The sequence below is a fragment of the Rhinolophus ferrumequinum genome, chromosome 11 (genome assembly GCF_004115265.2).
Source record: "Rhinolophus ferrumequinum isolate MPI-CBG mRhiFer1 chromosome 11, mRhiFer1_v1.p, whole genome shotgun sequence".
NCBI classification, from domain to species: Eukaryota; Metazoa; Chordata; class Mammalia; order Chiroptera; family Rhinolophidae; genus Rhinolophus; species Rhinolophus ferrumequinum.
In genome coordinates this window covers 47,360,223-47,385,521 of record NC_046294.1, presented here as the reverse complement: position 1 = coordinate 47,385,521, position 25,299 = coordinate 47,360,223, and the positions used below count along the sequence as shown (strand labels likewise).

General features: G+C 48.0%; 2 protein-coding genes across 21 annotated transcripts in view; one reads left to right on the top strand and one right to left on the bottom strand.

Moving 5' to 3' along the window:
• NUP98 (nucleoporin 98 and 96 precursor) overlaps window positions 1–4,740 on the bottom strand; it is a 93,238-nt gene extending 88,498 nt beyond the window's left edge. For 6 of the 7 annotated variants that reach the window (XM_033119747.1, XM_033119751.1, XM_033119749.1 and 3 more), the window contains exon 1: window positions 4,485–4,657. The gene's annotated coding sequence lies outside the window, so the exon portion shown is untranslated. Of the gene's footprint in view, window positions 1–4,484 lie in introns of all 7 variants that reach the window. The other variant, XM_033119748.1, reaches the window with a different exon arrangement.
• Window positions 4,741–4,884: 144 nt separating this feature from the next.
• PGAP2 (post-GPI attachment to proteins 2) lies at window positions 4,885–24,980 on the top strand. Of its 14 annotated transcripts, XM_033120836.1 has the most exons (8): window positions 11,504–11,595; window positions 11,769–11,789; window positions 14,696–14,870; window positions 18,881–19,049; window positions 22,603–22,855; window positions 22,995–23,101; window positions 23,712–23,820; window positions 24,023–24,980. In XM_033120836.1, the coding sequence occupies exons 1-8, from the start codon at window positions 11,577–11,579 to the stop codon at window positions 24,151–24,153; spliced, it is 984 nt and encodes a 327-aa protein (XP_032976727.1). In that variant the 5' UTR covers window positions 11,504–11,576; the 3' UTR covers window positions 24,154–24,980. The 14 variants fall into 14 exon arrangements, with proteins under 14 accessions (XP_032976721.1, XP_032976724.1, XP_032976723.1 ...); XM_033120830.1 differs by lacking the exon at window positions 11,504–11,595 and adding an exon at window positions 4,885–5,075 and having other exon boundaries at window positions 22,603–23,183; XM_033120833.1 differs by lacking the exon at window positions 11,504–11,595 and adding an exon at window positions 10,504–10,611 and having other exon boundaries at window positions 22,603–23,183.
• The last annotated feature ends 319 nt before the right edge of the window (window positions 24,981–25,299 follow it).

The following is a 25,299-nucleotide window of genomic DNA, read 5'->3' as shown; positions in this document are numbered from 1 at the left end:
TGACCTCTGCAGTGAGGTGCAAAAAGCCATAGTGTATAAAACTGCTGTAACCTGAGCATGAATCAAGACAATGGCTGCAAACTGTACTAACAGTCAGTGAATTCTACACTGCCACCCACTTACAGTACAAAAAAAATCCACTTTGACTGGAATGTCCTTCATGAAGCACTAAAAAATATTGATTGTAAAAAAAAAAAAGAAAAAAAATTGATTGTACCAATTCTCAATGTTTCAGTACACATCTTTTTAATAACTCTGACTATTCTTTGGGATGAAATGGGAAGTACTCAGAAGCATTTGTGCATATTGAAATACAAGGATCGTCTCAAGATAAAACACTTGTGTGATTATTTTTGACTAGAGAGCTGAACCAGCTGAATTTTTCATAGAACACAATTTTTATTTCAAAGAATGAATGACAAACCATGGTTATTCAGATTTGACGTGGAAGTTAGAATTTTGAAAACCACTATGAGCTTGTCAGCTTCTCAACTCTTAAAAAGAATTATCTGATGATATGAATGGAAACATTATCAACTGTACAATTAAAGTTATCATCATTTGGAAGAGTTGCATAACTCAATGAACCAATGATTTCTAAATGACCAATGTATGTCATACAATCATGCACGATTAAAAATCCATTCAAAGTCCAAGAACAAATGAATCTCAATGTAACAGAGCACAAAAGTTGAATGATATAATTTCAGATTCCATATTGCAACAAACCTTTTAAAAGGTTTGAGTGTAGTGTCAAAAGAATAGTACAATTATTTGAAAAAGCTATTTTAAAACTCCCTTCCATCATTAAAGTCATCCAAACTGTCAAAACATACAAACCCTCCCCTTTTCAACTACTTATCTGTATGAGGCTGGATTTTGTTCACATACTTCAAAAAAATATATATTAGCCATCTGAATGCAGAAGATCTGCAAATCCAGTAGTTTTCTATTAAGCCAGACATTAAAGAGATTTGAAAAACTGTAAGACAATGCCACCCTTGTCACTAAATTTTTTAGTAATTTTTTTCATAAAATTATATTGTTAACAGATTTATTTTTTAAATCAATAAATCTTTTTAAATTTTGTTTTAATTTCTAGTACAGTAAATACCGTAGCTACAACCCACATAATTAAAAGCTGTTTGGAGTCAATAATTTTTAAAAGCATAACAAAGTCCAGAGACCTCAAACTTTGAGAACTGCTAACCTAAACTATTGCTATGCCTCCCTCTAACTCGTCTGCCTAACTAGTTTCACATCTTCCAATCTAGCCTACTACCAGCCCAGCTTAAACTCACTTAGTATCAGACTTAGCTGGATTTTAAGAAACAATTTGTATTTCTCTACAAATTTGCAATTGTTCTGCATTACACTGAATTAAGTACAAACTCTTCAATATGGCAAACAATTCTTAGTATTTGTTCTCAGTGGTAGTACAATGGGACAAAACCTCCGATCAGTGCCTATTTATGTGGCATCAAGTGTATCAGTGAAATGGAAAGATAATGGAATCACACAGCATTACAGTTAATTTCTAAATGACCACTGTATGTCATAAAATAGATATTGTTTTATTTACCCAGTGGTCTATCCCCTTTCAAACAAGACCTTGATTTTTCCTATCTCAGAGAATGGGGGACTACCACAGAAATGAAAGGAGAAACTAGAGAAAATGAAGTCTAGTAATCTTAATCTTTTCAGCTTCCCACTAGATTTCGACAATTTAAGGTTTTTTCAAGGACAATTTTAACGAAACACAACTTATTAGCTGACTTTACAAGCATACACCAGGCACCATAAAGATATGATTTTACGGAAATATTGGGAATGTTTTCTCTAGAGTAATGGTCTCAATCAGGGGCAAGTTTGCCACCCAGGGGGCATCTGACAATGTCTGGAGACATTCTGGATTGTTACAACTTGGGGAGGGGGTATTACAGGTATCTAATAGGCAGAGGCCAGGAATGCTGCTAAATAAACATTCTACAATACACAAGACAGCTCCCTCATAATAAAGAATTATCCGGCCCAAAGTGCTAAGCGCCGAGGCCGAGAAACCTTGTTCTACAGACACACTATGTTGAACACAGCAAGTCCTCCAATAATATCATTTCACGCAACATTGTCATTTTATTATAACGTTGATGAGATGTGATTGGAACTCTTGTTAATATCAATTCGCCTATGGTAAAACTGGTTTCGTTATACAATGTTTTGCTGCAGGTCCAAGAACCTATCGACGATGCCACATGAGGAATTACTGTATTTAGGTTCAATTCCAAACATAAAGAATGCACCAAATTGTCAAGAAATGTTTACATAACTTGGCTCTAATACTTATTGTTAAATCTCTAAATCCTTCAACCTTTCAACAGATTTCATAACTATAAATGTGCTCTTTATTTGAAATTAAACATCAGCACTACTACCCCTTACTTCCTAGGTTAATTACCACCATAAAAATATCACAATAAAAATAACTTATTTTTCCTAAGCTGTTAAATTGGTTCCCTAAAAGTTCTACTTGCTCTTAGCTATCTAGGTGCTAGTGGACGTGAATAAGGTCAGGTACCAAAGTACCATGTGAACTCTAACCTGGGCCCCACATTTCAGGAGCACACAAATACCCAACCTCTTTATAGACTATTTTTAGGTTTAACTCCTCCGTATTTATTTATTCATTCAAGCAAACACACTTACTGAGGTCCTACTATGTGTCAACCTGAATACAAAGACAAAAATATTTTACCAGTCTAATAAAAAGACAAACAGCTAAAACACAAAATGATTTGTGCTATAAATAAAAGTATCAAACAAGTGTTACGGAAGCTTACAGGGGAGAAAATGCCAGGAAAGGCTTCCTAGAATAGGGTGATGCTTGAACTGAGAAATGTCACAGAAAATATACCTTGTTCACATTTTAGTATTTAGACTACAGTTCTCTTCTGCTCTTACACACTATCTTTCAGTTTTTGCTTTGTCATCTAAACAAGAGCAAAGTGGTGATCCGAGTGATGTAAACAGACCAAAGCAGCAACAAATTCAATTTCATCAAATCTTAATGAAGAGTCAAAAAATACTTTTATCAAAGTATTCCCCAGTACCTCCATCCTGTCCAACTTCTGGTTTTGTGTTTTAAATATCCTGACTTCTTCCACCAAATAAACATAGCATCTGTCACCCAATTCACAAGCATTTCTTTCTGAATTTATAAGGCTGTCACAGGGACCGCTTACTTCTCTTTTCTTTCTTCTAGTTAGTTTCCTCTTCCAAAACGGAGTTTAATTTTTCTTACCTTCTTCTACTACAAAACTTTAAATTCTGTACCAGAGAGAAGCCATGAGTTTCAAGATACAAGAACTACAAAATGACTGTCTGCCTTTCTAAGTCTCAGCTATATTTCCTGCTTTCTACTCCAATACTGCTGTGGGTCATTAACCAGACACTTTCTTCTGAGTCCCCTGCAGCTGCTACAAATAAAAATTTTAGGTTTGGAACAGGAAACTAGCCAATGACTTCTGGTTTTACCGATTCGTTTTTCCAATACATAACATTACTAGCATTCTTTAACCAAAGTTTAAATTTAGTTTTCATGGTCTAGTTTTAGGGTACCACTAATCAAACAGAGCTGGTGGTAACTAAGTCGGAAACGCTACTGAAGACTGTACCTACTTCTAACTACCGACAGCCCCCGTCCCTCACCCCTACAACCGAAGGGAGTCCTCATAATGGAAAGTGGAACACCAAGGGAGAGTGATGTAGTAGACATATTTTTAGACTGGGCCAGATCTGGAATTGGCTAATTCTGTCCCTTCACTGGCCTCGGTTTCTTCATCTGTAAAACCTGTACGTGATATGAAGTAGGGAAATGGGCTTAATTTCTAAGATCCTTATGGCTATATATTATAGTAATCCAGAAACCCCATCTTTCTTCTCATCTAGCTTTACATGGAACACGTGGGAGGCCAGAAAATAATCTTTTACTCCACTAAACCGACCTTAATTCTCGGGTGTTTTAAAAAGCTAACAAACTCCCGACCCACCCACCCCAACCCTGGGGCTGCAAATGTCTCCTGTAGGAGAGGACAAGGCAAATAAAGCCCATCCCACACAACAGTCAAGGAAGTGCAGGGAGACCATATTCCTGGTGTTAAAGCGCTGTTCCCGCTAAGGACCGGCCCACCTAGTCACCGCCGGGCAAATGAATGAGCCTGGATTGATGGACGCTCCCTCAGCGTAGGCTGCGACCGGAGACACCCCGGACCCAGACCCCACCAAGAGCGATTCCCTTCCAGTTCCGGAAGAGCCGGGCCTCCCGGCCGCAGGATTGCGGGCCCCGCCCCCTCCCTCAGGGCAGAAGGTGCCGCCGGGGCGCGAGACTTCGGCGCGGAGAGGCCCTGGGACGCCCGGCGCACCGCCCGCCCTGAAGAAAGGAGGAGCCTGCCGGTCCCTGGCCGCCACCGCCCCGACTACCGACTTACCGTGGTGCGGTGGGGGAGGGGAAATGTCAAGAGTGAGGGCCTAGGCCCGTCCACCACCCGCCGCTCAGCGAGCAGCGCGCGGCTGCCACGAAACCGTCGCCGCCGCTGCCACCGCCGATACCTACCGCCGCTTCGGGCGCAGCGCACAGTGGGCCCGACTGCGTCACACGCCGCCCGCCGTCAGAGGCTCGCTCCGGGCGCTCCGCCCTCGCTGCCTGAGCATTGGCAAACGCCGCCGCCACTCTAGGCCCACCCTGTTACTCATTGGGCAACGACTCTTTTGAAACCCAACGTGAGGGAGGTCTTTGAGAGAAGGGGAGAAGAGGAAGAGGAGGGGCCTAAGAAGTTAGGGGGAGGAAGGGGGAGGGTTGGTGGGAGGGACGTGGAGCTCTGGCCCTCACCGCCGCCGTTGGCTGGGAGAGAGTCGTGACGTAACACAGGGCCCCTCGAAGTGGGCTGGTGAGTGGCTACGTTGGGCGGGGTGTGGGAGAAGAGCGGTGACGCTTATCGAAGCTCCGCCCACTTCCTTGGAGCGAAGAGACCCGCTGCTGAAGCTCCAGCCAATCAGAGGAAAGGCTCCAGGATGGCATGGTAACTATTCTACCCACACCTTGCCCCAATCCGTGGGCGGTGATGGGAAGGTTTCCCGGTCGTCCTTCCCTCACTTCTTGGCCAGACCTCTTATAGAGCTAGAGGGCCCCCCTGGGAACTCTGACTGCCCGCGTAGCTTTCCTGCAGCTGCTCCGAGGCCTTAAAACCAGGCCTTCTGGTCTCCTGTCCCACGCAAGCCCCAGCACCTTTCCCTCTCGGAATCCCTAGAATAGATGTTATGAGCATCAGAGATGCCCTAAGGGGATGGTTCAGCAAAAAACTTGGTACAAATGAGGATTCTTGGAACTTCTTTCCCACCTGCCCTTTAGGAATCCCCAGTTATTCTTAAAGTTCTGTTCAAATGCTCCCACCTTCTCTAGGATACATTCGCTGAATCTCTCTCAGCAAGTTGGGTTAATGCTTGGGCAGGCCTCTGTTACAGCCTTGTCACTTTGTATCCTATTACTTTCCTGTCTTCTGTGCCGCGGCTCTTGGAGGTCAGAGCTGCATTTTCTTCATCTTGGTGTTAAAAAACAAAATTCAACCAAGTAAATTTGCAGATCTGATTGGCTTTATTAAGCCATTCATTAATTGGGCAGCATCCCATCTAGCAACTGGAAAGGCAACTGAGAGGTTGTACAAATGGAAGGATTTTATAGGAAGAAGGGTGAGGCAAGGGAGCTATTAGCAAAAGTAAGGATTATTTTGGGGCTCTGACATCTTTTCTTTGAGGGAGGAGAAGGGGAAGGGTTTTTATTATGTAGATTACTCCTTTCTATGGAGGATGGAGAGGGCCTGTGTGACAGGTTACCTCACTGGTGCTTGACCAGAAATTTTCATAGTGGTTTGATTAAGGTCATGTTTCTAGGAGAGGTTGAAAATACAATTAGATCAATTATTAAATCGAGGTTTGGTATTATGGGCTTTTGGCATCAGTGATGCCATCTTGGGCCTATGGTTTTTTTCTTTAATATTGGTGTTCCTTTCCCTTGGGCCAAGCCTGGTGCAGAAGCCTGATATTACAAAGGGGAGGGTTGAGCATGTTCTAAAAACTAGGCCTAGTGACTGAGAGTCCCACATAGAATAGCACCGACTGTGCTCAGAAAGCCTACTTGATTTACCTCTCCACCACCGCCTGCCTCCTCCTGGGGCATCAATACAAAATTGAAATGGGCTCTGCCCAAAAGTAGGTGACCTTAAATCCCTGTGGGTTTTCAGTGGTGGCAAGAGATTGGAGATAATTGATTAATTTGTCAAACAGTGGAGTGGTCATAAAGATGAAATAAGATAATGGATAGGAGAAATCTGGTACCTTGTAGGTGCTCAGTAGATGCTTGAAAGAAGAAGGAAAAAAATACGTGGAGTGTCGAATAGTAAAACTAGTTTGAATATCTGACTCCAACCACCTTCCCCCAACTCCTCCACCCAAATATCTCTCTTTTTCCTCCACCCTCTCTTACCTATGTGCTGCATCAGAAAGTCATCAGTTCTCCCCGGATAGTTACAATAGCTTCCTCATTGCCCTTCTGAACCTTTGATTTGTCATCTTTCAATCCTCAAACCCAACCAAACCTTTCCCCTACTTACTGTGTTTCCCCGAAAATGAGACCTAGCCGGACAATCAACTCTAATGTGTCCTTTGGAGCAAAAATTAATATAAGACCTGGTCTTATTTTACTATAATATAAGGCCCAGTCTTGCATAATATATAGTATAATATAATAATATAATATAATACCGGGTCTTATATTAACTTTTGTTCCAAAAGACGCATTAGAGCTGATTGTCTGGCTAGGTCTTATTTTCGGGGAAACACGGTATTTAGTCTGGTGTCCTTAAGGCCAAACACACAGTACAGGCGCACATTAAATGTTTGATGCATGAATGAGTGAATTATTTTCTTAAGTAGAAAAATAGAAGTGTGAAATTTTTGAGTTGGAGAAGCCTGGGTTTATATTTGAGCCCAACCATGTATTAGCTGTATGAACTTGGGCAAATTTCTTAACCCCTCTGAGTCTCAGTTTCCGTGTCTGTAAAAATGGGGATAACCCTACTTTCCCCACAGGGTAATTGTGAGAATTAAATGTGATAAAGCACTTATCAGGTACCTGGTACACAGTAATCCCTCAGTGAATGGTAGATATTATTTATATTCTTTAAAAATGTCAAGGAATTCTAATTAGTCTAAGACATGATTCTTAGAAAAGGGGCTCAGAAATATGTCTTGAGGGAGTGAGGACATTCAGTCCAAAGTACTAGTGGGTGTGCAAGACCTAGGACCCTTAAATACTTGCGGGAAAACTGGAGGGAGAAGAGGACGAATTGGATGAGGAATGCTCCAGGGAGGAATTCCCTGTGAACATGGTGGTTTCGAAGTGAAGGACTCTTGTTAGGTACTCTGTAGGCATGTGGCCCACAAGCTCATCATTCTCAGGGATTTCTGCCCAGGGAAGAACTTCTACAGACATGGAGTTTGGTGTATGTTCACAAAAGCTTGTGGAGCCAAGCCCTGTTTTGGCATCAGTAGCCCAGAGATGTCCACAGCTCAAAACTCTGCCATGGCCAGTTCTGTCCTGGGAACCCCCAGTCTCTCACATACATGCCCTGAGAACTCACTTTATGCAGCAATGAGGAATTGGAGCTCAGGGAGGAGATAGTCCTCTAGAGATTGCAGAATCATGGAAGGGCAAGACACTTCCTTGGGATGGTTCTAGATTTCTTACATGGTGCATTGGAAAGAGCAGCAGAATTGGAGTCATACAGCTAAGTTCAACTGCCAGATCTGCTACTTTTTAGACTTTGCACAAATTATTTAATTGTTCTGTGCCCCAGTTTTCTTGCTATAAAATGGGCACAGTAATTCCTGTTTTATAAGGTGGTTGTAAAGTTCAAATAAGATAATGGAATTTGCAAAGGACTGGACTGGGTACATGTTTGGCACATAGTAAGCACTCAGTAAATGTTGACTTCCTTCCTCTTTTCCTATAACTTGATAGTGAAGGGTGATGTTTGCAAATAGCATGTATTTTTATAAATCTTGTGTGAATACCTTTGACTTTTTTTTTTAATTACTTTTTTTTTAAGATTTTTAAAAAATTTTTTTTTTAATTGGGGAAAGGGAACAGGACTTTATTGAAGAACAGTGTGTACTACTTCCAGGACTTTTTTCCAAGTCAACTTGTTGTCCTTTCAATTTTAGTTGTGGAGGGCGCAGCTCAGCTCCAGGTCCGGTTGCCATTGCTAGTTGCACTGGGCGCAGCCCACCATCCCTTGGAGGAGTTGAACCGGCAACCTTGTGGTTGAGAGGACGTGCTCCAACCAACTGAGCCATCCGGGAGCTCAGTGGCAGCTCAGCTCAAGGTGCCGTGTTCAATCTTAGTTGCAGGGGGCGCTGCCCACCATCCCTTGCGGGACTCGAGAAATGGAACCGGCAACCTTGTGGTTGAGAGCCCTCTGGCCCATGTGGGAATCGAACGGGCAGCCTTCGGAGTTAGGAGCATGGAGCTCCAACCGCCTGAGCCACCGGGCCAGCCCCAATACCTTTGACTTTTAACTAGAGCATTTAGTTCATTGCAGTTAATGAATTTACTGGTATATTCAGGATTTTATCTAACACTTTATACTTTCTACTGTCCTTTCAATTATTTTTCTGCCTCTCCTTTATTTATTTTTCCTCCTCACATTTCTCACTTGCGTTAGTTTATGAGAATAACTGTTTTCTTTTTTTAAGATTCTACTCCGCCATATTGACCAGATTTCTCCTCTCCTTTATTTATTTATTTATAATAATAATTGCCATTTATTGAAACCCAGATCTTTGTCAGATTTTTTAAATTGAGATATAATTCACATAACATGAGGATATAATTCACGTATAATAATAATTCACATATAATTCACATTCACCCACTTAAAGAGTACAATTCAGAGGTTTTTAGTATATTTAGTATTTTAGTATATTCACAAGGTTGTGCAACCATCACGACTGTCCAATTTCAGAACATTTTCGTAACCATGAATAGAAACCCCAGCTCCATTAGCAGTCGTTCTCCAACTCCCCCTTCCCCAGCCCCTGGCAACTACTAATCTGCTTTGTCTCAATGGATTTGTCTAGTCTGGACATTTCATATAAATGGAATCATAAATATGCGGTCTCTGTGTCTGATTTATTTCACTTGGCATAATGTTTTCAAGGTTCATCCATGTTGTACATCAGTACCTCATTCCTTTTTATGGTCAAATAATATTTTATTTTATGGATATCACATTTTGTTTATACATTCATGAGTTGAATAACATTTTAGTTGTTCCATCTTATGGCTACTATGAATAGTACTGCTATTAACACTCATGTACAAGTTTCTTGTGGACATATGTTTTCATTTCGCTTGTGTTTATACCTAGGAGTGGATTTGTAAGGTTACATGGTAACTATGTTTAACTTTTGAGGGAACTGCAAACTGTTTTACAAAGTGGCTGTACAATTTTACATTCCCACCAGCAATATGAGATCTGATAATTAAGTAAGCAAACTCATCCTAGATAAAGTACTACATACCTCATTGCTGAATATCACTATGGTCACCTTTGAAGTGTTCCCCTTGGGAAGCTATGCACTGACGCCAGCGCCTAGTCCACCCTTCAAAGCAATTTTGGAACTTTTTTTTTGGAATGGCCATCAGAGCTGTCATTGTATTACCCTTGATGTCCTGAATGTCACCAAAATGTCTTCCTTTCAATATTTCCTTTATCTTCGAGTAAAGGAAGAAGTCATTGGGGGCCAGATCAGGTGAGTAGGAAGGGTGTTCTAATACAGTTATTTGTTTACTGGCTAAAAATTCCCTCAGAGAATGCCATGTGAGCTGGTGCATTGTTGTGATGCAAGAGCCATGAATTGTTGGCGAAAAGTTGAGGTTGTCTAACTTTTACGTGCAGCCTTTTCAGCACTTCTTGGTATAAATTCATAATGAATAATCCCTCTACTATCAAAAAAGGTTAGCAACATCATTGCAACAAGTTTACAAACTTAATTGTCCAACCTCCTACGTGAGGATTCCAGTTTCTCTACATCACTGCCAACACTTGTCATTTTCCCTTTTTTTTTTTTTTAAATCACATCCATCCTAGGGGATGTGAAGTGTCATCTCGTTGTGGTTTCCATACACATTTCCCTAATGACTAATGATGTTGATCATCTTTTCACGTGCATATTGGCCATTTAAATCTCCTTTTTTGCATTCTTCCGGATTATTTCATTTTTTTCTCCTGCACCAGTTTGGAAATTAAGTTCTCTTTTTCTATTATTTTAGTGATTGCCCTAGAAATTACCACATGCATTCCTAACTTACCAAGTGTCGTGCTAATCACTATCTTTACAGGAAGAGTAGAGTGCTGAGCTGGAGGAAAAGAAGCACTCCAAGCCAGATAAACAGGGAAAATAAAGATGTGAGACCAGGAAAGCTCAAGACAGGGAATAAAGGCCAGAAGCAGGCATCTGTGGGTTGGAGCTAAACAGAGGATGGCGCAAAGCCCCAAGGTAGAAAACCTAAATTTAGTTATTGAAACTAAATGGAGATGGTTCTTTCAGTAAAGTTTTATTAATTGTTCACTTGCCCTGGGACCTTAAAGGACAGGTGAGGAGAATTCAAAATCAAGAAAAGTAGTTTTTAGAGTAACACACCTTTTCTCCAGACTTCACGCCCCCAGGAGTCGATCCGAGATATCTCTGGGTCGCTCACCATTGCCCAGCCCAGGGCCTGCCCCAGAAAGGGCCTAGACTGAATGAATAAACAAGAGAATGAATGCATGTAGTAAACTGGCAAGTTGATCAAATTGGAGCCTCTGTTTCTCCATTTGCAGAGCAGTGATTATAGCTACCTTGTGGAATTAACAGTATATAGTGATTAAGGGAATGACCTCAGGTACCGGACTAGCTGTGTGAGTAGGTAACTTATCTTCTCTGTTATCCATTGGTAAAACGGAGATATTAATAGTATCTACCTTATAGGGATTTTGTGAGGATTAAGTGGGCTACATAAAAAGTAGAAAAGTGCCTGGGACACAGAGGATGCTCAAAACGTGCTAATTATTACTGTGAGGATTCAAATGGGGCAAAGGTGATGGTGGTGTGTCTGGCTCAGAGGTCCTCTACAACCCCTGCAGGTGCTCTAACAACGCTGCACTGTGCCTGCAGGAAGGATTACTGATCCCTTCACCCTGTTTCCATGTTGGGGTAGGAGGGCCTTTGCAAAGGGAGCCAAGAGTCTCCCTCCGTTTCCTTTATGGGTCAGTCAGGGGAGGGAACTCTGGGGACTGATGTCTGGTGATCCACCTTTTTATGGTGGAGAGAGACCCAGGGCTGTGTCTGGAGATCCTCTCTCTGCCATGTCGGGACAGGGCTCCCTCTCCTGATCAAAGGTGGGAACAGCTCTGACCCAGAGTTTCTGGGGTGGGCTTCACTGGAACTCACTATCTCTGTAAGGTGTTTTTCTCTTTGCTGAAATGCCCCAATCCGCTCCAGGTAACAAAGTTTGGGGGAGGGGCGCCGAGTCTGGAGCGAAACTGACTTAATATTTTAGAAGGGTGAAGCTGCATAATTCTGCTAGAATGGACGGGAGGGGGCAACAGAGACTGGGGTCGGGAAATAAAGAGAATTCAGGGCCCTGTTCAATTAATTTTATGTTCTCTCAACAGGTGATGGAACGCAGCGGAGAGGTAAGGTGACAACGTGGCTTATCCAACGTGTCAAACCCGGGTTTCCAGGGCTCTTCCGGCTGCCCCCACGCAGCTGGAATTAGTGGGGCCGACCAGGGCTGGAGAGGAATGGCAGGAAGGGATGCCAGATTAAGGGGGAGAGCCTGGGGGGCCTGGGTCCGCAGAAGCGGGGAGGAGCCAGCAGAGGATCTGGGCGCTGTTTCCTCCTCAAGTTCCGCCCCAAGCACGCGGGCCCGGCCCCGCACCCACCGTTCCTACTCCAACACCCCCCTCCCTGCCGTTCGCCCCGGGCCGGGCCTGGGCTACCCCCAGGTCCCCAGGGTACCCCAGCTCCTGGTCTGCGCCGGCGCAGTCTCCTCTCAGCCACAGCCTGGGTGAGTTGCGGACGGGTGTGTTGGACCGCTGGGCAGCCCCACTTGGGGGAGCTCCGCCACGCGGTCCAGCCTCCGCAGGGCCCGTTCTCTAACTCTGGGGGTCCTGGTGCCTGCTCGGGAAATGCTGCTGTCCGGACTTGCTGAGCTGACCTCTTGCCCCTCCGCCCTCATGCTTGGGGCCGGGTGTGCAAGGGTTGAGCTCTCCCTTCTTCACTCCACAGGGACTCCTGGTCCGTATTCCTTTTAGGTGCCGGGGAATGGAGGTGTGTGTGTGGGGTGGGGGGTTTGGTCTCCATAGATTCGTTTCAAATCCCAACTCTGCCAGTTATTAGTATGTGACCTTGAGCAAGTGTTTTTAACCTTCCTGAGCCTCCTTTGCATCTCCTATGAAATGGAAATATAGTGCCTACCTCATAGAATTATAGTGAGGATTAAAAGAAACTATATGTAGTGTTAAGCAGGGTGCCTAGATTTAGAAGGCACCCAGTAAGTGTAGATTTGGACTGGAAGCTGAGCTCTTTTGGGACCTTCGGAGATAAGGTAGGGGCGTTCCTAAGGAGGCAGTTTTTCAACTAAGCACCTATGAGGAAGTTAAAGCTGACTGGGGCTGAACGGCTCTCCTTCAAGTAATGAGCTCCCCATCCTGAGGCCTGGAGGAGTTGAATGACCAAGTTGGAATGGCCTTATCTAAACCACATGGTCTCCATGGAAACAAATGTGGAAACAGGCTCAGAGTGCTTAGGTGACTTGCCCAAGGTCACACAGCTAAAAAGGAGGCCAGGCGGATCCAACAAGTGGAACAGCTTGTTCTTGGGCCTGCTTATCACCCCCCTGCCTTGGGCAGTGCCTGTTCATTCCCTGAGGATCTGGGGTTCAGTTTGGAGATCCCAGTGTCTTCTGAGGAGCTGGGCCTCAGGGAGGAGTGTTGGGAGGGAAGACTAGCACGTCCACAACCACAGAGTGGGTTTGGGTTGAGTGGGGAAGGTGTTCCCTTTCCCGGGCTGTGAGGGGCTTAGAGTCCATTTGGGGATAATCCAAGGAATGAGGCTCCTAGAGCCACTTCCAACTCCCCTGGGAGACCCCCTTTTCCCCCCCACAAAGAGAAAGGAGCCTGAGTAATTAGGATAGGCTGCCTAATAGGACCTGGCAGAGAGGTGGGTGGAGGAAGATATTTACCTGTTTTGTTCTGGAATGGCAGGAGGCCAGCCAGTGTGGAAGTCAGATTCTTCCGGAGGGTGGGACTAGAAGGGCGAGTCCTGAGGGTGGGTCCTGAAGAGTTGGCACTTCGTCTGACAAGGCCCTTGAGTCCAGAAGGGTGAATTATTTATGTATCTCAAGCCAGTCCTAGTTTGGCAACAAGAAGCCTAAGTTCTGAGGATCTTTCCCTCAGGCTCAGCATATGGCTTTGAGGAAAGGCCTTCCTCTCTGTGTCTCTGTTTCTCTGTGTTTACGGTGGAGCCAGGGGTGACTGCCTCATCTCTGTAGGATTTGGTTTTTACCTTTCTCCCAGGGACAGGCACCCTTTTTCTCTCCTCTTCTCACCTGACCTAATCTGCTATGGCCCAGAGAGGAAGGGGTCAAGAAAGGTCAGAATTGCAGTTTTTGACTCTGTGAGCCACATCTTCCCACTGCTGGCTCTTCTTTTTGCTGTGTGACCCTGAGCAGGCTCCTGTCCTTCTCTTGGTCTCAACTTCCCCCTATACCCTGAGGGGGTGCTGGGCTATGCTTGCCAGTGTATATTTGGCAATTATAGTTCCTGACCTTAGATACCCTCATCTGAGGGGGGAGTCACATTCCTCCGGAGCCCTTACCGACTCTCCAGAGGCGGGGTAGACAGGCCCCTGGGCACTGGGAAGCCTCTAGAAGCTGACCAGGCAGCTCTCTCCAGCAAACAGCAAGCCCAAGCTAGCATCAGGCCTGATTCTGCAAAGCTTTTCACCCTCAGAGCTCGTGAGGCAGCAGGCGGGGACAAACAGGGGGTCCAGGTTCTATGGGCTTTCACTGAGTGCTTGCTGCTGTGGACTGTGGTGCAGGCATCAGAGCTCACAGGATCTGGGAAGGGACTGAAGGTGCAAGGGGTCCTGGGCCGGTGGGTAAAGCAATGAGAGCTGATAGGAGGCCCTGAAGCCTGGAGGCTCAAGGACCTGGGGGAGGAAATGGGCCATTCTGTCCACTAGGAGGTTTGAGGGTTGGTTCCTGAAACAAGAGAGACTAGTTACACCAGCTCCTGTAGTCCTAGGCTTGTCAAGCCAGGCATAGGGATGACGAGGTCTCCCAATCTATTCAAGCTTCATCGTAGCATACGTTGCCTTCGTTGTCTTTCCTCTGAAATTGAGGGTGAATGTTCTCATGGGATTCCAAGTCAGTCTTCCTCATCCAGGCATGGTAGGAGCTGTCCATGCTTAGGAGCTGGGTGGCTTCCTTCTCAGACTCCTCAGTCGTAGCTTGGTTTGAGTACTGAGCACAGGGTTGACTTCACCAGAGTCCCAGCCTCTGGCCTTGGGCTCTGACAGCATGCCACTCCATCCCCAGGTCTGACAAGATGTACCAGGTCCTACTGCCACTGGACCGGGATGGGACCCTGGTCCGGCTCCGCTTCACCGTGGTGGCCCTGGTCACAGTCTGCTGTCCACTTGTCGCCTTCCTCTTCTGCATCCTCTGGTCCCTGCTCTTCCACTTCAAGGAGACTACAGCTACACACTGTGGGGTAGGGCTCGGGGGGTGGGCACTGATACCTCATTCAGGCCCAGGTGAATCTATTTAGATCCCGATTCTATTGTAACAGGATTAGCAAACTCTCCAGTTGGGGCATCATACATACTGGGTCCCTGGGGCCATGACTGCAAATTGAGGTCACAAGAATTAATCTCCCTCCATTTTCCATGGAGATTTTTGGGGGCTGGGGTCACTGAAGTGGGGCAGCCCCAGAACCCAGAACCCAATCCTTCACAGAGGGACAGATTCAGGAGACCCCGGGTTTTCTGGGGGATGGAGAGAGAACAGCACTGGGCTAGAGGGCATTTGGGGCCTCTTAAGTGTGGCACTGTGGGCTTGTGCCTGTCTCTGTGGGAAAGTGATTATATGTATATGTGTAACTGTAAGTGACGTGACCATCATGGCTTGGAGTGGGGTATATGTGTGAGAGTGACTGTCTTTCTGCCTGTCTGGATGAGGACCAGGTTATGTGTGTATGTGTTCTGGGGTAGGTCTCATGCCCTCTGAGGTTCCACACGTGGCCGTGTACCCTCTGGACAGTGATATGGGGTGCTGGGCCAGGAAGAAAGATGTGAAAGTGCTTTCTCTGTAGGATACTGGAGTAACGGGGGCGAGGCCTGTGTTGACCTGTTATACTCCTAGTTTATCTACTAACTCTGTATATTGCCTGAGAAGTGGACACTGAGCCTCACTTTCCCCAGGGCTAAAGAAGGTTCATAATTCCTGTCCTCCTCCTCCTCAGGGCTAGTGTAGAGCTCCAGGTAGAGGAAGGATAGGAAGGCGGTTTGGGGAATATACGGGTGAGGAGGAGAAAAGGAGGTGGAGCAAAAGGAGACTGTCAGGATGGAAGGCAGAGCAGGAGAGGAAGTTAGCCTAGGGGATCTAGGTAGAAAAGAGGCAGGGCCTGGACACGGACCCTTGGATTATTCTCAGAGAAAGCTCTGAAGGCCCGCAGTCCGCTGAGCTTCCCCGCTTCCTATAAAGAACATCTGCTCCAGAAAAGGGCGCTGACTAGCAGTGGCGTCTGGCTGGGGATGGCGGGGCACTTCTTTTCTTCCTAGGACTTGAAGTTTTCCCTCTTGATTTGTCAGTGGGAGTAATGGGCCTTGAGCTGTGGGCAGCCAGTCTGATGAGACCCAGGACTGGGAGTTATCAGAAAGAACAGGATTAGAAGAAAGGGAGTGACCAGGTGATCCGAAGGGGGCGAGGGGGAAGGATGAGAACGGGTACACCAAGCAGCCTTTCCTGACTTAGTTCTTACCTTAGATAATACATCAAATGTTTTTATTATCCTGCCCAACTTCTCTTCATCCTGCAAAACCCTTCTCAGGTGTCTCTTCCTCCAGAAAGCCTTCCCCAACCTCCTTGGGGCAAACTTAATCACCCCCTCCTCTGGGTGCCCACAGTTCCCTGTGTTCTCTCTCACAGTTCTATTACATTATATTTGTGTCTATCTTGCCCACCAGACTAGGAGCTCCTTGAAGGTGCTCACTGCATTTGAATCAGTATTTATTGAATAAGAGGAGAGGACTCACCTCCCCCCCGCCCCCGCCCAGTGCTTTAGGAAAAGGAAGGCATGTATAATGCAGTCGTAGTCCATACAGAAAATTATAATATTTGTGCAGCATATAGAGTTAAACGGAGTAGGCTGTTTGCTCTGCCCCTCATGGCTGGCTCCGAGGGATAAGGGATCAATAACCTCAGTACACCTGGCATACCTGTGACCCATTCTTGGCATACTGGTTATGGAGCTAAGGCATAGGTAGTTGCAGGAGGAGTACCTGGCCCCTCTGTGACAGGACTAGGCCTAGTGACGCAGGGGGTATTTTTATTCCCACTCCCTGGGACTACCGTATTGGATCTACTTGGGGATTTCCATCTGTGTTCTGAATTTCTCCCCCAGAGTTTCCTAAGAGTTGCCAACTCTAGGAATAAAAGAAGTAACCTTAGTTTAATACATCTATAATTAGATGACTTGGCCTCTGCTTGCATATCCCCAGTAATGGGGAGTTTTTTTCCTCCCTAGGAAGCCTATTCCAAGGAGGCTTAGTGGCTAACAGTTAGCAAGCTCTTCCTTACAGTGAGCATACACTGTCTTCCTGGGGATTCTCTGCCTTGGGAGCCTTAGGTCTACTGTTTCCTCCAGACTTCCTGCCAGCCCTGCTGCGATGGGAAGACAGTAATGGGAGTCCCTGAGTCTCCTCTTCATCGGTAGCATAGCTCTAGTTCCTTCAGGCAACCCTCGCAGGATATGTGCCCCTGCACTTGGCTCAGTTGGGAATTGTTTTCTCCATGCTAGGGCCTAATCTAGGCGTAGGACTTCATATGGCCTAGGCAGTACAGGTGAAAGCAGGACTGTTCCATTCCTATTATTAGCTGTTAGGCCTCTGTTAATGCAGCCTGAGCTGCCAGTAGCTATTTCTGCACAGGTGCAGGCTGGACACTGATAGTGTGGATTCAGGCCTGTCTAGATCTCTTTTGGATCATAAATCTATTGTCATAAGATTAGCTAGCTCTCCAATGGGGCCCAACAAACATACTCAACCCTACTCCAACAAAAAGGGACCAAATCCTATTCTGCTTTCTCTCTTTCCCAAGAAACCTGCCTGTAGCCCTGGACACAACCCCCCAGAAAGGTCCCCACCCCCACAACTGAGAAGGAAACTGCTGTGGGCTGACCTCAGCCACTATCACTTCATACCTTTACAGAGTGTTCCGGAATTTATGATATGGTCTTCTTGGTCCTAGGAAGGCTGTATGCCTGGTCAGGCATGGAGATCCGGGCTCTGTGGGTGGGAAGGCAGGCCCTGGGGAGCTGGGGGTGGGACCCTCTAGTCTTAGAACAGTCTCAGTCTGGCTGGAGCCCTCAACCCAAGCCCCGGATCCTTCAGCACCCAGTGTGAGTGTCTCTCAGTGAGCCCCCCTCCTGCCCTGCCCCATTCCCTGAGGCTGAGCTGGACTAGTGGGCCGGGATTTCCTTAATGGAGGAAGGTATGAGTCCCAAGGGGAAATTTGGTCCTGGGCTTAATACAATGCCATCTCTGTCTGACACTGAGAAGGGAGCCCAGCTTGAGGGGTCATGGTGGTTGGGAAAGTAGGTGGTGGGAGGAGGGAGTGCTTCTCCTAGAGGAAGAAGGGCAGAAGCCCAGCTCCCTGGGTCTGGGTCTCTACTTCCTGGGTCTGGCCAGCACAGCAGGCTCAAGCTGAGTGGAGCAGGTTCCTATAAACCTTGGATTGGGTGACATGGTCTTCTCAGAGAGGAAGGAGAGGGAGGTCTGGGCCTCTGAAGGACCCTGGTATCTTGGGATCAGAGTACTGCTGGCCTGAGGCTTGGATCATTCAGAGCCTGGGGGTGGGATGGTTAGTAGCCTGTGGTCCTGCTGAAATAGGTTCTGGGGCACGCCCACTGTTCCTAGCTGAACTTGAGTAAAGAGCAGGAATGTGGTCAGACAGGGTCAGTGAGAGGGCTTGGGCCCAGTCTGAGCTAGGGTCCTTTGTCTAGATTACTTGGCCTAAAGAAATCCTTAATTGGAGCCTTAAGCTGGCAGGTGACAGGAGGCCTTAGTTATAATGTTTGATCCTGGCATAGTTCTGGGCCTCAGTCTCCTCTTCTGTGGAATGGGAACAATAACCTTTCCATCTCTGACCCTTCTGAGTGGGTATGAGGGCGGTGAGAATGAGGTGGGCCATCAGATCTTCTATGCCCGGGCCACTAGGAGCCTCTATTCTCCAGACTCCTCAAGAGGTGGCCCTGTAGGACAAATGTGCCCAAGGGGATTCCTAAGAGCTGATTCTGACTGTCTTTGCTGCTCCTGCCCCATCTCCCTCTGCATCTTTTTCTCTTCTGCACTGTTTTCCTTTTTCCCTTATGCTCTTTCTATTCTGGCCCTTTTCTATACCCTGATAAACCAGCTCTGGAAAGGGCCCCACTTTCCCAGGCCCAGGTATCCCACTAGGCCCTAAGGTGTATCCCTCACCCTGCCTGGGCACCACTTCCTACAGGATGTTCTCTGCAGCCTCCCAGCCCTTGGACCCCGATGGGACCATGTTCCGGCTCCGCATCACCGCCATGATTTGGTGGGTCATCACTTTCCCCATGTTCGGCTTCTTCTTCTGCATCATCTGGTCCCTGGTGTTCCACTTTGAGTACACGGTGGCCACTGACTGTGGGGTGAGTGTCAGGCTCCCCAGCACCTGGGTCAGGGCCAGGTCGGCAGCTGGCGATAAGGGTGAAATTGGAGAGTAAGAGAGAAGGCGGAGGGTCAGGAAGAGGGAAAAGAAATAGAAGGATGGTGGGGGGCAAGTCATAGTCAGGAGTTCTGGGGGAGAGACCCAGAGAGTAGAGTGACAGTCCGCCAAGCATAGACGAGGATTATAGAAAGTGCAAGAGAGCAGAGGGGAGGGGGGGGAGGGAAGGGAGTGGGAATAGGCCAGAGAGATCACGAGAGGGAGAAGGAGACTGAAGAAAGGCCAGACTGGAAGGGATGCAGGACTGAGCAGGTAAGACGAGAGCAGGAGTAATAGGTGCTTTTAGCCGCGACAGAGGCCTGACCGAGAGGACCCCTGCCCTGCCCTGGCACCTTTTAGCCCGGTGTCTCTCTCTGGTAGCCTCAAACCCGCAACCTGTGTCCACTGAGGGCTCTGTCAGCTAGAAACCTGGATGCATTCCCGCCTCCACGAGCAGTCCACCAGGCCTTTGCTCAGGGCCCACAGGCAGAGATTCTATGTCGGAGGCAAGGAATTAAACATGGACTTGCCCTTGGCATCTCATTCCTACAAGAGATAATCCTAGACCCAGGCAGCCAGTACAGAGTGAGACAGGATTCCGACTGGGATACAAGGAAGCACAGGGATGGCAGAGCCCAGTGGAAGCATTCAACCCAGCTTAGGGATTGGCGAAGGCTTCCTTCCTGAAGGAGTGGGCATTGTTGCTGTGGGGGTGAAGAAGAATCTTTGTGAACGCCCGGCTGACAACTTTTGATTTTATACAGAGGGCGGTGGGAAGTTTGCAAAGATTTTAAACAGGAAAGGGACATGATCACGTTTGTGGTTTAGAAGACCAGTCTGCCTCCTGAAAGGCAAACAGATTTAAGGGCACAGGACAAGAGTAGGGAACCCAGTGAGGCAGTCAGTACAATAGCTTGTGCTACTGGGGAGACCAGAGCTAAGATGGGAACCGGGAGGATAGACAGGAGGAGATGGAGTCCAGAGAAGAAGAGCAAGTGGAAATACCAGGAATGTGAGTTTTGTCCAGTTAGCAAAGGGCAGGAAGAAGTAAGGTAAATAGAAAAGTCCTCCATAATTTGGGGGGACTTTTATCGGAAGCCAAAAGGAATGAATCTCTAATGATGAAATCTGAGGTCCAACGATAGGGAATTTTGGTGGCTTTCTCCCTTTATCTCATGTGAATTTCTGCCCTGCTGCCCTGCCACAGATTCACTGAGCAGGGTCCTGCAAGCCAAAGGATTTCTGTTCTCGGGGAAAGGGGTTATGTTCCCATTTCTCAGTACTCTTAGCTCTGGGCTCATGGGGAGATTTGAGGTGAGCTGTCTACCTGGTTTCTGATAGCTTCTGATGTTGCTTGTTGGTGGCATGGTTGGTGAACAGGGAACTTGTAAATGGGGCATATATATGAGTCTCATATATATGAGTCTCTGTACCTTGTTGTGCGTGTGTGTGGTGAGAGGTCCCTACCCCTAATCTGAGAGGAGCTTGTGAGGACAGGACTGGTAACCACAGGGCCCTAATTCTCTCTTCCTCCTGAGCGGTCCCCCAACTCTGTGCCATCTCTGCCCTTTATCTGTTTTCCAGCATCGGTCAGGGCTCTGGACCCTTAAATGCTGTGGGCTCTCCCAGCTAAGCTTTAGAGGCTGGCCCTGTTCCCCTTAAACAGCTGAGATTGGGGCAGGAGTTTTCAGAATGAATATTCTAGGAAGTGGAGGCAACACTCCCACTAACCCGACTCAGAGGACCTACTCAGAGAGTCAAAAAAGTCAAGTAAGGAGATTTAGAGGCCTCAGAAGTGTCTGGTGAAGATACAGTTCCCACCTCTCATTCATATGTAGGCCTTCTCATGTCCAATAGCCATGTAGTAGCTTACTGCCTATCTGCAGGCTTTTTAGGGAAGTTTGTCTTCTGAAAGCCATCACTTGTACCCACTGTGTGTCACACACTGCAGATGCTTTGCACACATTATATTTAGTATTCACAGTCACCCTGCAGGGTAGGTGGTGGTATCCCTATTTTGCCAATGAGGAAATTGAAGCTCAGAGAGATGAAGTGACTTGCTCAAGGTTACCCCACTAACAAAGGCAGAGCAGTGATGCAAACCCAGGATTGTGTGGCTCCAAAACCTCCATGCTGCCTCTTCACTGATAACTCAGAGTGAATATCTGAGCCTGGTCTCAAGCTATGGTATCTCAGGCCTTGGCCTTGAGAGCAGCGCCCTCTCTTTGAGAGCTCTGCATTGTTTCCTCTGACAGTGCCGAGGGGAATCCATCTCCTCTGTGAAGGCTGTGAAACCGCTGGCTAGTGCTTCCCCAGGCCCACCCCTTCTCTGTGAGCTGCCTCCATCATGCCTACCATCCCAGCTGCTTTGGAGACCCATTCAGTGTCCCCATTGGGAGAAAGGAAGGGATCTTGCAGAACTCCATCTCTGAAGCCTGGTCCTGCCAGAGTCGCAGCAGGATCATTCCCTTGCTGGGCTCTGGCACTGCTCTGGCCCTTGTTGAAAGTCTAAAAAAGTCCATGAAAAGTGTGGGCAACAGACTGGTAGCTTCCACAGTCCTGGAATCTTTTAGAAATGCAGATTCTCTGCTTCCAGAACTTCTGCACTCTCATACTATCCCTGGTGAGTTGTATGCATATTAAAGTTTGAGAAGCAGCTCCAGGCCCTGGAGTCTAAGAGATCCTGCTGCCATCCCTGGCTTTTCTGTCCCTATCAAAACGACTGTTCACTCAGGCCCCATCCTCTCACCCTCACCCACATGAGCAACACAACAATCCTTGCAGCCGTGCAGTATTATCTCCCCTCCTTTCTTAACTTTAAAGATTGATGCTCTGATTCCTTAAGGAATGAGGAATCCCAGGCTTTGAGAAAGATAAATGGGAGAGATGTACAAGAACAGGGTCACGTTCTTAGACTACCCTGGGTTAGGAGCACCCATGTTCTTACACATGATCAGGGTGGGGCACCCTTCTGGCCCAGCTTCCCCAGGATCTCACAGTACCCTCTACCACCTCGGCACACCTGCCCAGAAGAACAAGTGGAGCTGGGAGCCGTCAGAGGAACAGCTCGGCTGGGCAGTGAATCCAGCACTATCCGAAGGCAGCTCAGATGGTCTGACTCATCTGTCCCTGGGCCTGAATCTGGTGTTTTGGGCTCATGGAACCTCTCACAGGGCCTTCTGCTACTGGCTCTGAACCTGTCTACAGTTTTCTCAGCCATGTGAAAGTTCCATGTGTAAGGAGATTGAGAAGGTCACTCCACGCCCCTGCATAAACACCAGGCCGTCTGGGGAATGAGAACCAAGCACATTGGGAACCTGGGACCTGGAAGGGGAGGTCTCCTAGGAGAGCTCTGGGGTTGCCTGGAGGAGGGCTTTCTGGAAGGGAAGGGGCTGGAGCAGAGCCATGTGAGGGCTGGGGTGATCAGATGGAGAGAAGGCTCTCCAGGTGGGCAGGGCTGGCGGGGGCTGGTGCCCAAATGGGTCACAACTCTCTAGGTGCCCAATTACCTGCCTTCGGTGAGCTCGGCCATCGGCGGGGAGGTGCCCCAGCGCTACGTGTGGCGCTTCTGCATCGGCCTGCACTCAGCACCCCGCTTCTTGGTGGCCTTCGCCTACTGGAACCACTACCTCAGCTGTACCTCCTCGTGTCCTAGCTACCAACTGCTCTGCCGCCTCAACTTCAGCCTCAACGTCGTCGAGAATCTTGCACTGCTAGTGCTCACCTATGTCTCTTCTTCTGAGGACTTCAGTGGGTGCCTGGACGAGGGAAGGAGAGCGGGGAAGGGTTCGGGGAGGGGACACCCCTGCCCCGCCTTCTTCAGACCTTCAGAGGTAGGGTTTGGGTGCTCCCTGCAATGCGTGCTCCCAACCCTCCTCTATCCCTCCAGCCATCCACGAAAACGCTTTCATTGTGTTCATCGCTGCATCCCTCAGCCACATGCTGCTCACCTGCGTTATCTGGCGGCTGACCAAGAAGCACACAGTAAGTCAGGAGGTACGGTCTATCCCGACTGGGGCTCCAGGCAGCCCGGAGGAAAATCAAGGAGACCTGTCCTTTGGATGCGGGTACTGGTGAGGTGGGAACTGGAGTTCTCATTGGAACCTGGGCTGGCGCTGGGGCTTGGGGACAAGTGGAGGGGGACTGGCTGGTCAGAATCCAGGACTATGTGTGGGTAGTACAGGAGCCGGGAGAATAGAGGAGATGGAGGCTCCAAAGGGGGTGCAATGAGGGGCAGCACCCAGGCTGCAGTGAGTTAGGAGCACGTGTTAGGGTCCGTGGTCTGTAATAACTCCAGTTGCCCTCCCACACACACACCTTTCGTCTCCCCACAGTATCTGGAGGTGTTGGGTTGGTTGGTTTGACTCCAAGTAATTTCATATTCCATCCCCCCAAAGTAGGAGGGGCAAGGACACCATGGCTCTTTGGGCCCATTATGTCACAAATACAGGGATGTGAACGTGCCTGTCATTCCTGCTGCCCCTGCCTCTGCCCCCTTCCATGACCAAGGGAGGGGAGACTCAGCCCTGAAGAGTTGGGGCTGAGAGGGGAGGCTACCCGTACGTGTCCAACAAGCTGCAGAGTGATCAGACAGCCCCCCCCATAGGATCACAAGTCCTACAAGTGGAAACAGAGGCTCTTCATCATCAATTTCATCTCCTTCTTCACGGCACTGGCTGTCTACTTACGGCACAACATGTATTGTGAGGCTGGAGGTGAGGCCAGGCTGGGATCCATAGGTGGTCACAGTGGGTACGGGACAGTTGTTTTCTATAATGTGCAATATGGCGGTGGTCTTGGGGGCTGGCTGCCGTTGTGTTCCCTGTGTGGTGATGTGGTGGGGGTTTATCAAGAGGCCCCGGGGCAGGGGGAGGGTAGGGGCCAGAGCTCACCATGCCCTTCCTTGTATCACAACAGTGTATACCATCTTTGCCATCCTGGAGTACACTGTTGTCCTAACCAACATGGCGTTCCACATGACAGCCTGGTGGGACTTCGGGAACAAGGAGCTGCTCATTACCTCCCAGCCTGAGGAAAAGCGATTCTAAACCTTTCTCTTCTGTGGGGAGGGGCCCACTGCCCAGAAACTAGAAACAAGATCCCACTCTGGCCTTCCCCACTTCCTATGTCCTCTCTAGAACCTACTGACGCTGGGGGAAGGGAGTAAGAAAGGAGGAAGGGCACAGGATAAGGCTTTACCCAGCCCAGCAGCTTCTTTTCCTCCATCCCACTTGAAGGCACAGGGGCCTTCAAGCAGCATCACCCTTACGTGAGAGGCCCCCGGCTGAGCAGGCAGGAGAGCTCCACCGTCTGGTGCTAAAACAAGTCCTGAGGTTCCTAACCACCATCCGGTTCTTGGCCTTAACATAGCCACCTCTTGTTGAGGTCAGGGACCACTGAGCAGTGGCTGCTACCTGAAAACCACAGCCATTCTCTCCATGGGGTCATTTGACTCATGTGTCTAATGATTTGCTCTGCGCATCAGGCCTGTGACCACAGTCCCCTGCTAAGGTTGCGCAGGTCTAGTCCCTGCTTCACCTCTGACTTGGTGTGTCTATGTGGATGACGGGGGGTGGGCAGGCTGTAGGATTTCCAAGGGCTCTGCCAGTCTGCTTGCCATCACCTTGCAGAGGGAGGTGGTGGTCTGTCGCGGAAGGAAGACCTGCTCCAGAAAAAGCACTGGCACAGCATGTATTTCCCTTCCCTTCTGAAATCTGGCTTATAGACTCTTCCCCCTTGGCAAAAGTGGGGTAGAGAGGTCGGAGGCAGATTCCTACCCCAAACTGGTATTCTCCCCAGCTATCCTACTGTCCCAGGCCCTTGAGCTCTTTTGGTTGTACACTTTATTTCAAAGGAAAATAAAATTCTTGCCAACATTCTGGGCTAGGCTTGTCTTGGGGCTTGTCTCTGTTTAATGAACTGAGGCGAGGGACAGGCTCCAGGATGGAGGGAGTAAGTCCATGGCAGGGTATGATTCCATGTGGTACCCCCTCACCCCGAGGTCTGGGTCTCCTATAGCTAGTCTAAGCCCCGATTTTGGTGAGCATGAGTGACTGAGCTATCCCTGTAATGACTCCAGGCCTGGAAGCTGAGGTACCTGAGTCTTGGGTGGGGTCAAAAGCCTGAGTTCTAGCCCCTACTGTCAGTAAAGATCTTTCCCCTTGGGGGTGTAGGGGGACAGCTCTTAGATGCAT

What these genes read in the sequence shown, in the direction of transcription:
- PGAP2 (XM_033120826.1), top strand. Translation starts at nt 11,898, where the DNA reads ATGGCAGGAAGGGATGCCAGATTAAGGGGGAGAGCCTGGGGGGCCTGG. An exon ending in TCCTCTCAGCCACAGCCTGG is followed by an intron (nt 12,164 to 14,695) that starts GTGAGTTGCGGA and finishes CTCCATCCCCAG; the next exon opens with GTCTGACAAGATGTACCAGG. An exon ending in CATGTATTGTGAGGCTGGAG is followed by an intron (nt 23,821 to 24,022) that starts GTGAGGCCAGGC and finishes GTATCACAACAG; the next exon opens with TGTATACCATCTTTGCCATC.